This window comes from Chroicocephalus ridibundus, chromosome 6 (assembly GCF_963924245.1).
Source record: "Chroicocephalus ridibundus chromosome 6, bChrRid1.1, whole genome shotgun sequence".
NCBI lineage: Eukaryota > Metazoa > Chordata > Aves > Charadriiformes > Laridae > Chroicocephalus > Chroicocephalus ridibundus.
Genome location: NC_086289.1, coordinates 8,041,210 through 8,055,434, shown reverse-complemented (window position 1 = coordinate 8,055,434; position 14,225 = coordinate 8,041,210). Strand labels below are relative to the sequence as shown.

Sequence of the window (14,225 nt, the reverse complement as noted above, 5' to 3'; positions counted from 1 at the left end):
CCACTGTAACCACGTGGGATTTCTTCCTCACAGTATGGACATTTTGCTTGCATACAGCTCAGTAGGTCTTGGCTACACCAGGCTGTTTCAATTTTTAATGAAAGACTCCTAGAAATGAAATATTAAATACCTCTTTCTGTAAAGTCCAACTCCCCGTATTACCACTACTATCATTCTAAAGGGCAGCAATACTGCTCATTGCTCAAAGTGTTTGAGAGTGACGGATGCAAATGGAAGATTTTATTTCTAAAGTTGGATATGGTTTGCAAAGATCGCTAGCCTTGAACTGAATCCTGCAGTTCTTACTTACTAAGGCCAGTGGGAGTTTCAATTAATAAGAAGATTTTAATCAAATGAGAACTGGGCAAAACCTTATTGACTCTTTTCTGAGAAAAATCCTTTAAAATTCAAAAGACACCCCCCTCCCCAAAGATTATATGGTGTATGTATAGAGAGTGATTCTTTAAGCCACCAGAAAAAGTAAGTAATTCTTCTACCGTCTGCCCAGAGGTGACAACAATTAGTGCCAATCCCTTCTTTTGGTTAATTTTAAATCTCCCTGTTCATTTCTGAGAGAAATCTTTAAAGAAACCCATCCCTTACAGCGTGCATTTTCCCTCCTGGGAGCTGGGAATGTTTCTGCTGTATCAATGGGAAACTGTAGTTGAGAACAAGAAAATTTAAACATGAGTTGGCTCCAATGGAAACCCACAGAAGCTGGCAATTTGTGTGTGTGTTACAGCACAGGCTGGTCAATGGTAATTCAGGGATAGAGTGGCGTGTTGTCAACTGAGAAATATTTCAAGGCTTGATTAGTTGTGCTTCTTTTCCACTGGGACTGTAGTGCAATCTTCACTTATAAAGACATGTGATCTGAAAGCCTGAGGCAGAACAGTCCTCGTTTTCACAGGAGAAGCTTTTCTAGGAGGCAAAAGATTTTACATCCTCATCCTTGCTTCTAAAAGCTGTGTCTTCTCCACAGAATTAAAAAAAAAAAAAAAGAAAAAAAAAAAAGAAAAAAGCGAGTTTAGGATGGCATCAACAGCACAGCCTCTGCGAGGTAAAAGGGCATGTAAAAAAATATTTTGGGCAGTGTTTCCTCATGCCTGCTTCATTCTGTCTCTTGTGATCTATGCTTTTCTTGGGGCTCTCATGTTTTCCCACATTGAAGGTAACCGGAAGGTCAATTTAAGTGAAGAATATAGAAAATTTCTGCAGAGTCTGTGGCACATCTCCAGAAATTTATCAGGTATGTACTGGAATTTCAGAATTACTTAATTGTATAGGGGAGTTTCTCATTCTCTTGCTTTTGGAATGAGATTTTTGGCTTTTGAAGACATTCTTCAAAATACTAACAGCTGAACCTGCAAACAGGATTTTCCCTCTGCTTAGCTAATGACTGCTGTCGTTTGCTTTGCCTTCCTTAGCTGTGATTTTGACTGCTAGCTTCCCTGGTCCCTGTGTTCCTGCCTGAAAAGGCTTTTCCTGAGGCGCCTGTGTTCTCCCTTTTGCCCAAGTTACCTCAGATTCCTTAAAGAGCAGCTGAGATTCCCGCGGTATTTCCCGCTGATTGCTGAGGAGTGAATCCTCCGTTCCCAGCCCTGAGGCTCCCTACCAGCCCGCTGGCGATGGCATGCTCGGATGGAGGTGCAGAGCTGTGCCCCAGACCCAGTGGTGTCGATGGAAGGGGAAATAGAGGGAAGGAAAAGGGGTAGAAATTCTCCTGGATCTGTGTCGGGGCTTGTACGTGGGCTTGGACTTTCACTCAGGTGGCTGTGATGCGTTTGGGACGAGCATCCCTGTAGGTAATGTCCTTTGAAGCAGGGTTCAGCCACAGGGAGGGGGAACGAGGGGTGCAGGCTCCGGGATGCACAGCGGGGCGCTGGGCAGTGCCACCCGAGTGCTTCACATCGGTCACCTACTGAGGACCCCACATTTCCAGTGTCTTTGGCTCAAAAGAAGACTAATCTCCTGAACTAAACAGGACATTCAGGCTGAAAGCGGAATATTCAATTTTCTTTATGCTTATTTTCATGTTATATTTTGACTTTGTTGGAGCGTAGCTTGTTTATTTGTTCCTTGTTTCTTTATTCACCAAAGCCCCTGGATCCACCTTATTTGTGGTTGGGTTTTTTTGGGGGGGGGGAGGGAGGAGGGTGAGGTGAATATTTTTATCTTCTAAAAGAGTACAAGCAAATCCTCAGCTGGAGTAAACTTCACTGGAATAACAGTTTGGCAGCCCCCTGAGCGGTGGTCTGCAAACACTCACCATATCCCCTGTTACTGTAACAGATAACATGACAGAAAACGAGGAGATATTTAAGGATAAAATCCATAAACTGCTCAACACGGCTGAACGGGACTGGTTTGTCAATCCAAAAGATATATGGACTTTCTTTGGCTCTCTCTTTTTCTGCTGCACAGTATTCACAACCGTGGGTAAGTTCAGAGGTAAAGTAACCCCCTGCAGAATTAATTGCTACTGCTGCTTTCTCTAATGTAGTACTTCCAGGGAATTAAAAAAACCAAACAAACCCCAAACAAACAAACCTAAAAACCAAATCCCCTTGAATTTTTCTCCTGAGCATTGACGATGGGTCTGCAAGGGGTTCTGCAAACACAGGTTGCAGAGATGCAGCTGAGTCACAGAACCAAGTCAGAATTTAGTAGCTAGTGATGGCACACGCTAATTAGCTGCATCATTACATGCATACTATAACGTCTGCCCACGTACAATATGTACACAAAACTATTATATTAAAGTAAAAAGAAAGCTCAATTTGTCAGTCAAACCTTATCCTTCCCACTATTGTGTTATGTTGGGTAATGTTTTCTTCGCTGGAAGAGGTAATTTATTATGCATATATTGTGTCTTAATTGATTCCCTGTTATTTATAACAGGGCTTTGTAAACCTATGGCTCTGTAATTAGCCATGCAGTTGTTGTTCGCACTTCTCTGAGATAACAGCAAACAGCGACGTTTAAGTCACACCTCTGAAATCTTTCATTCTGACTTCATATTTCAAAAGAGGACCTAGATCAAATATAAACATCTGCTCTGGTTTTGGCTCCCTCTGCATCGCTGGATACAACTCCTCACGCTCATTCCCAAAGCTACTTTTATCCCTTTGCTAACATTTCTCAAATGCTGACAAGTACAGACACTGACTATCTAAATTTGTCAGAATCAAAGCTGGATGGGAAATAGTCCCCCAGCATTGTATCAAGTTGCAAAGACGTTTCTCCCCTGCATTAGGATATGCTCAGGATCCCAGCATTGGATGTGCATCTTGATGCAAAAGAAAAAAACGAAAAAGAACTTTTTCCTATCCAAGGAACAACGTGAGAGTTAAATGCATTAACTTGGAGCAGGTGGGAGACCCCTGTGTGCCGTGTAAGTCACAGCAGAGGCTTGAACCCCAGACTCCGATGTCTTAGGTGACTGTTCAAACTCAGCTTCCCGCAGCCCCTGAGCCCGAAGACAGTCATTTAGGTTGTCAGAGGCACATACTGGAGATGCAGACCTCAATCCTCACCCCAGTGAATTATTTCCTAGCACAAAAACAACAGGTAGGAGCGCTTGAAAGACGGTGTTTGATCAGAAAGCTTTGAGGTCAGCAAACTGATGAAAAAACATATTGTTGAAACCTTCTTGCCTGAGTATACTTACCCATCTCCATTGCCAGGGGTCTTTACGCATGTCCCCATGCACGCTGACCCAACATACTTATTTCTAAACTGCCATTATTTTTGGCCTTCAAAGCACTAAGAATTAGCACAGCCTCCTCAGGTTTTCGAGCTGAGTTTTGGGACCAGTAGGAAGCCTGGAATATTCGTTGCTAATAGGGGAGGTGGCTATTTCCCTTGTGTGGGTTTGTTATTGGCAGTATTGGGAGCTGAAAAATCACTTCAGGTGAGAGTCACCTGAGGTACCTGTAATGATCTAGGAGAAGCGAGGCATCTAGCCTGAAGATCGGTGGTCTGAAGTGCCATCTCTTCACTGCCCACCGAGGCTGCCCAATGGCTCCCACCCAGGCTAGATTTCTGGATAGCTAAATTTAACCTCAAGATAATTTTTAACCCTTGAAACTGCACAGCGTATTTTTAAGGCATGGAAACTGAGAAAAAAAATAATAAAAGAAGATCACTCTATACAATATCTACAATAACTAGCGTTCCCCACTTGCTTCAGCAGTAACGATTAGCATTCACAAGTAGTCAGTGGGGAACAGAGCGACAGAGAATAAATGGTTGGTCGGTGCCTCACAGCGAAGGAGGGACCAAGGTGGTTGGATTCAGACCAAAGATTAGGGCAGCCATTAGTGAAAACAAACGTGAATGGCCAAAGAAAATGAAGGAAACCACACCTCAGCATACGAGGTAATCCTCTTACCGGCTAAGTACCTAGCCTGGAAGGTGATCTAGAAAAGAACAATTTTTCTGAAGAGAGAGAAGAAATACTTTATGTCTTTTTGGAGGATGAGAAGAAAAATTGTTGTCAAAATTTAATACAGTTAATAGAACGCTGAAGTTTTCTCCCACTGTAATGGAAAAGCACTAACATACAACTTAAGTTTCATATCCAATATGTTAGAGGAAGGAAATATAAATACTCAAATTGAATTTAGGGAAAGGGCATATCTTCTGCTACCATTTTATGTATCACAAAGGCCATGCGTCTGGTAGTACTTCCCTATTTGTTGTAATTGATATTTGTAGGCTTTAGTACTCTAGAATAAACATGCATTTCCTCATGTGATAGACATATGCTTCCTCACTTGATCCTTTGTTTTTTTTAAGAGACTGAAAACTATGAAGTCAGTACAAACACAATATCAATACAACATATGCCATTAGATCTGATGAACGAGGGACAATTTTGCATCCGGTTTTTAGCTTACCATTTGTCACGAGTAGCTTTGGGGAAGAAGTGAAGTTTGAGGTGTGGGTGTCATCGTCCCAATCTGATCCCCAGATGCTGTCCCATTTTCAAAGTTCAGACCATCATCCAGATCTGAATTTTCCCGGAGCTCAGGGATTTTTGTTCCCAGAAATCCCTCAGTGGTACTGCAGGGTCCTGGAGGCTGGCCAGGAGGCGGTCCCCCAGATCCTCACGCACAGTCCATTAGCTTCTCCCAGCATCAGCTCTTGTCTCTCTGAGCTCAGCCCTCAGCTCGACCTCCCTGCGGAGGGACCCATGGGCCCAAAGACTTCTCTTGCTGTCTTGCCTTCTGGTTCTTCCTTAACCCAGATGCCCCGGTCAGGAAATCTTCCCGATCAAGGCTTCCAGCAGGACACAGGCTGCACGCCGGTCTTGGACTGGCCCAAACCTTTTGCGTCTCCTCCCTATGGCCTCTTGCTGTCAAGCAGTTAAGTCAAAGTGCTGATAAGGTGCAGATAAGGTAGGAAGAGTTAATTCAACAGAAGTAGTAAACTCCAAGTACTTGAAGAGGTAGGACGTCTGCATTAGTAACCAGCATTTGAGGCTCAGAAATTTGAAGAGCTTCAAAGCAAAGCCAAAAGAACAGTATGTTCCAGACTAAAAATTGACTTTTAAAATTGACAGCAATAAAAAGCTCCGAGGAAGTGAATATCTCATAAATCACAATGTTCTCTCTCTCTCTCCCTTTCCCTTCTCTTCCTCTTTCTGTTTTTGTTCAAGGTTATGGTAATACCTACCCTGTGACACGGACTGGAAAATATCTCTGTATGTTGTATGCTTTATTTGGCATCCCTCTGATGTTCTTGGTCCTGACAGACATGGGAGACATCCTTGCGACTGTCTTATCCAAGTCTTACAATGAATTCAAAAAACTACAGTCAAAAATTCTAGCCTCTAAACTCTGCTCTGGATCCACATGTAACAAAGGGAATGAACTGAAATCCAGAGCACAGACTAAAGTAGTCATCAATGAGCCCTTGACTATTATGGAATTGATAAAAAGTCAGGCAGGTGTTAAAAGGAAGCAAATCAAATACCGCAATGCCGAAATTTTTGAGATGTTAATTGCCAGAGAAAATGAACACACAAAACCAGAAAGAAGTAAAAGCATTGAGAGATGGAGTTCATGTCCTGAACTTGCCAGGGGAAAGACAATGTGTAGAGTAATTGAGAATTTTGACAAAATTGGGAAACAGTTAGAAAAATTTGATGTGCCCATTGTGTTAATGGTGCTAGTTATCTTTGTGTACATCTCCTGTGCAGCTGCTATTCTTCCAAACTGGGAAACCAGGTTGGATTTTCAGGAAGCCTTTTATTTCTGCTTTATCACCCTGACAACTATTGGATTTGGAGATACGCAACTGGAACACCCCAAGTTTTTCTTGTTTTTTTCCCTCTATATTATTATTGGCATGGAAATTGTCTTCATTGCTTTTAAGCTGGGCCAGGACCGCTTAATCGGTTTGTATAAAAAGGTGATTTCGTTTTGTGGGGAGAAAAAGATGCCATCAAAGAAGGTATATCCAAAATAAGAGCAGTCCTTTCTCCTTCACTTGCAAGCACTGGCCACTGCAACGAGATGAAACTGTCCCTGTGATTTTCTTCTCCCTGCCTTGGGCTGGCAAGAGGCATATTTTATTCGGAATTCCTGTGAGAATCTGCTGTAAAATGGCTGAACACCTCAGGAGACACTTGGTGTAGGCATCTCCAGGGGCTACTTTCCAACCGGGTGCCATCTCCTAAATAATTAAAGAAGATGACGCATGATGAAAAAGCAGAAGGCTCTCCCTGCCAGCGCTCCCGAGGCATCTTTTGCAAATATCCGACCTTCAGCAGCTTTTCTGTCCTCTCTCCCACAGCAAACCAATGTAGGACCTTTTTTTTTTCAGCACTTGCCCAAGCAAGGGCCAGATCGCTGTCTCGTCCTGCCACCTTGCCAGCAGCCGGGGACAGCGCGGTCGTGGCTGTTGGTACTGAACGGCGACAGCATGCTACTGTAATGCCATTCATCGTCGGAGAGACCTGGGGAGCAGAAGTATGAACCCTGCTGCTCTTCCATCATGGCTATGCGTATCGCAAGCGTTGCTATTTTGTGCGGGCCAGAGGCATTTTAAAATTAAAGATAGGACACCAAATTTTCACCCCTTTCTCTGTCCCCTCTCCAGAAATCAGTCAGAAAATTGTTCATCTCTTCAGGGCTGAAACCACTCCTTCTCCACCACCATTTCTTGTACCCGTACTCAGCCCAGACTCAATATGCGTCTTGTGGTCTCCAGCTACAGAAATGCTTATGAAAAGTTCTGCTCTTGAGATGGCCACGTGGGGGAAGGCACGCAGCAAACCTTCAGCCATGGAATGAAGCTCCATCTCTTTGCTGTTAAAGAAGCACAATGCTCTGGGACACTGATCCCAGAAGTCCTAATCCACGTTTTACCCTGCACGGGCTGCTTGACTTCTGGGGATTCCTTGACCCACTCAGAGAAACTAAAGCCTACCTGTTTCACTGGGATGGGGTGAGGATCCTGTAGTTATATACTCGTGGAGCACATTAATATGTGAATAATGCTGTTTCTTCAAAATTTTGCTTATATCATTCGTAATCTGAATCAAGCTACCAATGATAGATAATTTTTTCTGTCAAAAAAAATCTACACACTTTATAAAAGAAACCACTGACTTTAATTAACCGTTTCTTAACTTGTAAATTGTATGCATGCCTGCTGAATGTGAACGCACCCCTAGATATTAAAGCGTGCTTGATTATGATGGAATGTACATTATTCTCCATAGCAAATTTACCAGTTGCAGCTGAGATTTTCAGAATATTTACTTGGCATTTTACCTCTGTTACATTCCATGTACAGGGTAACGTGTATTCAGTCCTTATTAATAATTAGCTGTGACTAAGCAGTGACGATTTGCAAAGTATATAATGAATGATGGTGTATAGAAAAGTGCTTTATAAGAATTACAATAAAGAATACAGCAGCTGGAAGGAACTCCGGTTAACTTTTTCATATTTGCCGTGACTTTGGCTTCACATCCAAAGTCCCCCCCCCTCATTCAGAATACTCTCATATTGCTTTATTTTATGTCTTTGGATTAAAATCAGTGTAGAGCTTTGGACCCAGGCCAAAGTTTTCAGAAATCAATGAAAAGACTACGATGATTTAATGGGCTTTGGATCAGAGAACCGCACTTCCTGCTCCTCGGGGTTTTTCCTTGTGGTACATCTAAAACTGCCAGCATTAGTAAGAGCTGGTCGTTAGAACATTTGTCTTGTTTCTCTCATATCAGTGAGATCTCATTTACGGAGAGGGATTCATCCTGAATTCAGTCCTCTCTAGATTTCTCATTGGCGTAGTACCTTGATACCTTCACATTTACTTTATGAACGCAGGGAATTTTGTCTGGACTTGCAATAAGGATTCTGCACCAAATCATTCTAGTTATGGCCAAGGGATGGCAGTAAACAGCTTTCCTTCATATAGAACCTGTCAGTTACGGTGGATAAAAATGTATTTTATAGAAGAAGAGAAAACAAATCACATCACCATGACCCTCTATAAAACGACAGTGCACCTGCCTCTTGAATACAATGCACAGCTCTGGTCCTTCACCTCCCAAAGGATATAGTGAAATTGGAAAAAGTTTATAGGCCAAGGAAAAGGATGAACAAAGATAGGGAACAACTTCCATATGAGACGCACAGAGTAGGTCTCTAGTCTGGAAAGAGGTGAGAGACTAAAGAAGAGATGTGTAACACGACTAGGGCACGGAGGAGGGAAATAGGGAAAGATTGTTAAATGTCTTTCATTTTGAGAGCTAGGGCTGCCAAATGAAACTCACATGTGGCAGGTTTAAGAAAAGAAACAGAAAGAAGAGAAAATGGTACTTCACACAACATATAATTAAGCCGTAGATACTCCTTGGCATGAGAGGACGTGGCAATTAAAAGTTCACATTAGATCACTGGGAGTGGGAAAGAAAGATCAGGAAAGAAATACTTGAAAAACAATTAAATACAAAGATAGCACTTCTCGTTCAATAAACACTGAGTCCCAAATTGGCAGACGAAGAGGAAGCATCTCTACAGACTTGCCTGTCCTTGTGTTCTTCTGGCAATGTATTGAAACAGATTGCTTGATAACCAACAAAATATTCAGTAAATCTAATTTCTGAAGAGGTATTTAGTTTCACATTTGTGTGCCAGGCAAACAAACCAGTTCCCAAGATTTCCTGGACAAAATAAAAAATTTTCTGTAAAACGTACCACAAAAAATTGTGATTTAGGCAACACAACCAGCCTGCAGCAAACGTGACATGGTTATTTGTCTTGTGTTGTGGACCTAAAGGAAGGTGGAGAGCTGGACACGCATCCATATGCCAGGGATAAAAAGGTATTTACGTCTTCTACTCAGGTGCACTGAAAGATTGCTCCCACGCAAAACAGGAAGGTCTGGCCCTCATTTTCTTGCTATCAAAGTTGGAAGCCAGTTTCGCAGCTGACAGAGGGGTACGCAGCAGCCTTGTGCTGACAGGGGCGTCAGCGGCTCCCTCTGTATAGCAGGGTCTGAATGTAGCTCAGTAAAAACAGCAATATTTAATGAAAATGAAACAAAGCAGTGTGTAGTGGCTCATTTAGTGAGCCTCGTGCATAAATATTTATGAGTTGACTGCTCTTATCATGGTCTAAATCCTAGAAGAATTCACAGTCTCTGCCCCCAGAAGTTTTTATTCAACAAAATTGACATGGCAATCAGCTTTGTTTGCATCAAAGTAGCACAAAATACTGCTTTTATAACTTCTTTCCATCACGTGCTGCATGAGGTGGAGGATTAGCCATGAAGGGCTTCATGGAAGAACTTTTCTATCAGGAAAGACGTGACTGATGGGAAAAGAGTTGCTTGATGTGTAACCCACAAAGGATATGAGTTATTACAGACCCAGCTGGAGAGCTTTGCAGATCAAATGCACTTGGCGCTGAAGGATGCTGGATCAATCACTCCTGATTGGGCCAAGATGGCAGCTGTCACGAGCACTTAGGAGCGGAGAGGAAGGTATTCCTGGTGTGGGAATTACAGAGGGAGGGATGGAGGAACGAGTGGAAGGGGCAAAAAATAATCTTTGGGCAGAAGGGTTAGAGGGAGAAAATGACAGCAGAGGAAGGAGCCATTCTCTATATAGACATATATATGGTGAAGAGATCTTGAGAGACTGTAAATATGGTGACGGCTGGTGCCTCTGGCCTGGGAAAGGTTTGTCCAGCCAGCCCCACGGTCAGAGAGCCCTTCTTAGATCAGCGCGGTGGTCGTGGCTGTTGAGCTCCAGCACAGGTCTCACCACCAGCAGCCACGGGGAGAGCAGAAGAGTCTGTGCAAGGAAGCCTCCTGAGAGATAAAAGAGTGGCAGAAAGAAGATACAGGGACTGGACTGAAAAGCCATTAATGAAACCACCAGAAATATTCCTCTTATTCTCTGCTTTGTCATTTAAAGAACGGCAACCCATTCAGAAGCATCTTTTACACGAGCAATGCGTCTGAGGACTCAGGAAATTCTTAATGGGATGTAGGACTTGTCATCTGTGTGCCAGTAGTTCAGATGTAGTCCAGATTGTAGTGGGCTCGACGTTAATAACATCTGATAGCACTTTGACGGCCTTTATGCTTTTTCAACTCGTTCCAGGTGGAGATGCACCCACATCACAAAAACACTCTCATATAATGAACGCTAATAGGACGCGTGGTGGTGGGCTCAGCAGAGGCAGAGGCTGAGACTCCAGCTGAGAGGAGTCCCTGCAGTCCCCTTTGCTTCCAGGTTCCCAGCATACCTTGTGATCCTGAATTCCAGACCCCAGGGTGCATCAAATGTAGCGTGTGTGGCTGTTGCACGCGATGTGGGTGTTTTGTGAACCCAGAATGAGGGGTCTTATTATTTTCCCCAGCTTTCATAAATGGAACCCATTTTTATCTTTATTTTTATTTTTATTATTTTTATTTTTATTTTTATTTTTATTTTTATTTTTATTATTTTCGTTTTCATTTTTGTTTTCATTTTCATGTCATTAATTATTTATATTTATACTTACTATTACTAATAATTTATTATTACTTTTAATATATTATTATTCTTAATATATTATTTTTATTATTGTTGTTGTTGCCATTAAGCACCTCCACAGGCTGTACTCAGCTGTTCTGCCAGGACGTATTATACTCTAAGAGCAGCTTAAAGTATTTAGTTAGGCTACTTTTCCCTTTCTTCCTTACATTATGCACCACGTATATGGTAGAAAACGTATTCCTCCAGCCATCCAAAACAATAGCCTGCGTTACACACAGAGCAAGGGAGATCAAGTTGCTGAGGATAAATTTCAATTATCTTTGTTGAAGTGCATCGGCACAGATGGCGACAGAAATACTAGGAATTTGCTCCATCACTCATAGCAAGTACCAGCTGCGCGAAGACAACAGATCTCTCATATATGAGGCCAATATTTTTAGGAGAGTGGCGTGAGGTCTAAGTGCAAACGACGATGGACAATGAAGTCCGTGAATGCATTGCTTGTGCGTGCCGATAGCTGGTTGTCTGCACATGGTGCTCATTAGAGAGTTTTAGGAAGTGCTTGGACAAATGTTAGTTGGCTTGTGTGCTCATGGTTTCGAATCTGAGCTTTTTTCTTTTTTTTTTCTATTTTTTTTTTGTCTTTGAGTTAAAAATTCAGTCTATCAGTAGATGAAATCTAGCTCGTTTGAGGTTAGTTCGGACTTTTTCAAGCTGATGAAGCTCCCAAGTACAGGGCACAGCCAGAATCCTCCTGACACTGAACTCATCCGTAGAACTTTATGTCTGTGCATTTTCAGGATGCACCAAAGTCCAAAGGAAATGGAAAGAAATGGGGAAGAAGGGAAGCAAAAGCAAAGCAAGAAGAAAAGAGTAGAGATTAGACAGTGAAAAATGAATTGCTGTGTTAAGCATCTACTGATGAGAAATCAGGGTAACGATGTTGTCTAATAACATTGACTCATTACATTTTCTGCTTCCACAAAGTCCTGTGTGAACAGGAAAACTGAGAGAGAAGACACCACAAAATCAGCATATAAAATTGCCAATGTACTTGATGCGCTGCTGGAAGAGAGTTATTTGATCTGCCGTGCGATGCAGACTGTCACCAGGCTCTCTGTAGGGGAAAGCCACCCTGTTTGCTGTCTTTTGTCACACGTGACAAGAAGATTTGAGAAGCGGTGCTGGAGTTGGAGGTTGGGGCTTTGACTGTGGGTATAAGACGCTTGTGTTCTACAGTTTCCCCACTTTACATTTTTCTTGTAGCAAGGAATAGACGTTGTTGCTAAAGGAATTTGGGAGTTCGGGGAATTCAGTGTATATATGAAGCCTTGTGCCCAGCAACTTGATATTACACTTGGTTCTGGGTTGCTTTTCACTCACACAACCATCCAAAGTCTCAGGAAAGCAGTGGCTGCCTAGATTTCGCTGATGCTTAATGGGTAGTTTTCCAAATGCACTTGCCAGCCAAAAGCACAGGGCTGCTGTGCTTCCTGGATGATAGAACTGGCTGATGCCTGGATGAAAACTTCTGATGACACTTAGAAGAAGTTTGAAAAAAAACCCAGAAGTTTTCAGTATATCACAGCAGTATTTTCTTACGAAGGTTCTTAGGTAGCTTCTTACGGTTGCTGTTATTAAGGTTTTCAACGCAAATCTGAATTTGTAGGAGGATTTTTGTCTGAACTGCAAAATGTTGATGGTCAAAAGAGGGTTTTTGCAAAAGTTTTATGAATTTTCATCTTTGAATGACACCCTGAAATGAGCCATTTGTGTGAGCAAGAATGGAAGGACCTGAAAGATAAAGCTCTTTGTGGTCCCCCTCATGCTGATGCTGTAACTCCAGCTTCCCACACAGAGATGGTGACGTGTCAGGTCACTTTGCTGATGAGAGAGAACTAGCTTTTTTCCGGGGCTGATTCCAAGTTTTTCCATGCGTCCCAGGAGAAGAGCAAACTCTGGCATGATCTACTTTGAGACAAAGCAGTACGTGGCGTTCTTGTTAAAAGATGTTCCTCAAACAGTTTGAATGGTCTTGCGTTAGGGCAGCTTTGTAGTTACCGGGAAAAGAAAAAAGAAATGAATGAAGGCTCATGAACTCTCCCTGGGGTTGAAGAGCAGGACATGATTTGCTGTACTAAGAAGTTTGATTTACTGTCTGGGTCTGTAAATAAAAAGTGCATGCACGGGCTAACATTTGATAGCCAGCAGCACTCCTTTTCTATCAGCTCTGCAAGAAAAGTTACGCTGCCAAATGGTTTTTATGGCAATTTGCTATGCTGATGGAACAAAGACATTTTGTGCTCAAAGAGATTAAGGACTGGCATGTAGATATGTTTTTACTTTAGAGAAAAGCCACTTCTAGATGCTACCTAAGAAGCAGCGGGCTGAATTCTGCTCTCCTTGAAATCCATGGCAAAGCTCACAGTGCCTTCAGCGAAATCAGGTTTGGGAACAAGTGACGAATAGAATATGTATTGCCATTAATCCCTTCAATCCTGGTTTTAGAAGAGACATTTCATGCCTAAACTGCCGTCTCATGGAAAGGTTTTCTTCTACGCAAAACCTGGCTAAATTCCTGATGGTTGTTACTTTTCTTTTCTTTTTCTCGTGAAAGGGCTGGCTGTTTTTCTTCGCTATCAGCAGTGACCTGCAATCAGGACGTGATCGCAGACTCTGGAGACAGGGACACTTCTCAATGAAATAAACCCAGGTTCTTCTTGGTCAAAAATAGACAAACATTAAGATGTGTCTTATACCTACATCAAGCACCCTTGCGGTTAGTAATTATTTTTCCTGTAGCTATGTTTTTTTATTGGTTTTGGGCAGAGGTCCCCATCTCAGTCCCCATCAACGGGTCCCCAGGCAGGACCTGAGGGGTGTGATGTGCTCCCTGGGACAGCGAGGCTCACCCCGTGATGGGTCAGAGGTTCACTTCTGCCTTGGAGAAGCGTTGAGATTCCCTCTGTTGGACGCGTTTTCCGTTAAAAGAGAAAGGGAAACAGAAGCACCGGTAATAACAACGCTATAAACACAGCAACTGGGGAAGTCATTTAACTCAGTCTCCAGGCAATTTTAAAACAGATTTTAGGGATGATGTTCAAATAAACACTTTTACCAACTCTTGAGCTAATCGAAGCTCAGCGTTTTTAAAATAAGGCATTTTATTTTTGTCATTTATAAGCTTTTACTGATGGGAACAGGAAACCATGTTAGAAAC

At 42.5% G+C, this 14,225-nt stretch overlaps 1 protein-coding gene across 1 annotated transcript; it reads left to right on the top strand.

Moving 5' to 3' along the window:
- The first annotated feature begins 1,032 nt into the window (after positions 1-1,032).
- KCNK18 (potassium two pore domain channel subfamily K member 18) lies at positions 1,033-6,474 on the top strand. The gene is made up of 3 exons (XM_063338365.1): positions 1,033-1,249; positions 2,293-2,439; positions 5,663-6,474. The coding sequence occupies exons 1-3, from the start codon at positions 1,033-1,035 to the stop codon at positions 6,472-6,474; spliced, it is 1,176 nt and encodes a 391-aa protein (XP_063194435.1).
- The last annotated feature ends 7,751 nt before the right edge of the window (positions 6,475-14,225 follow it).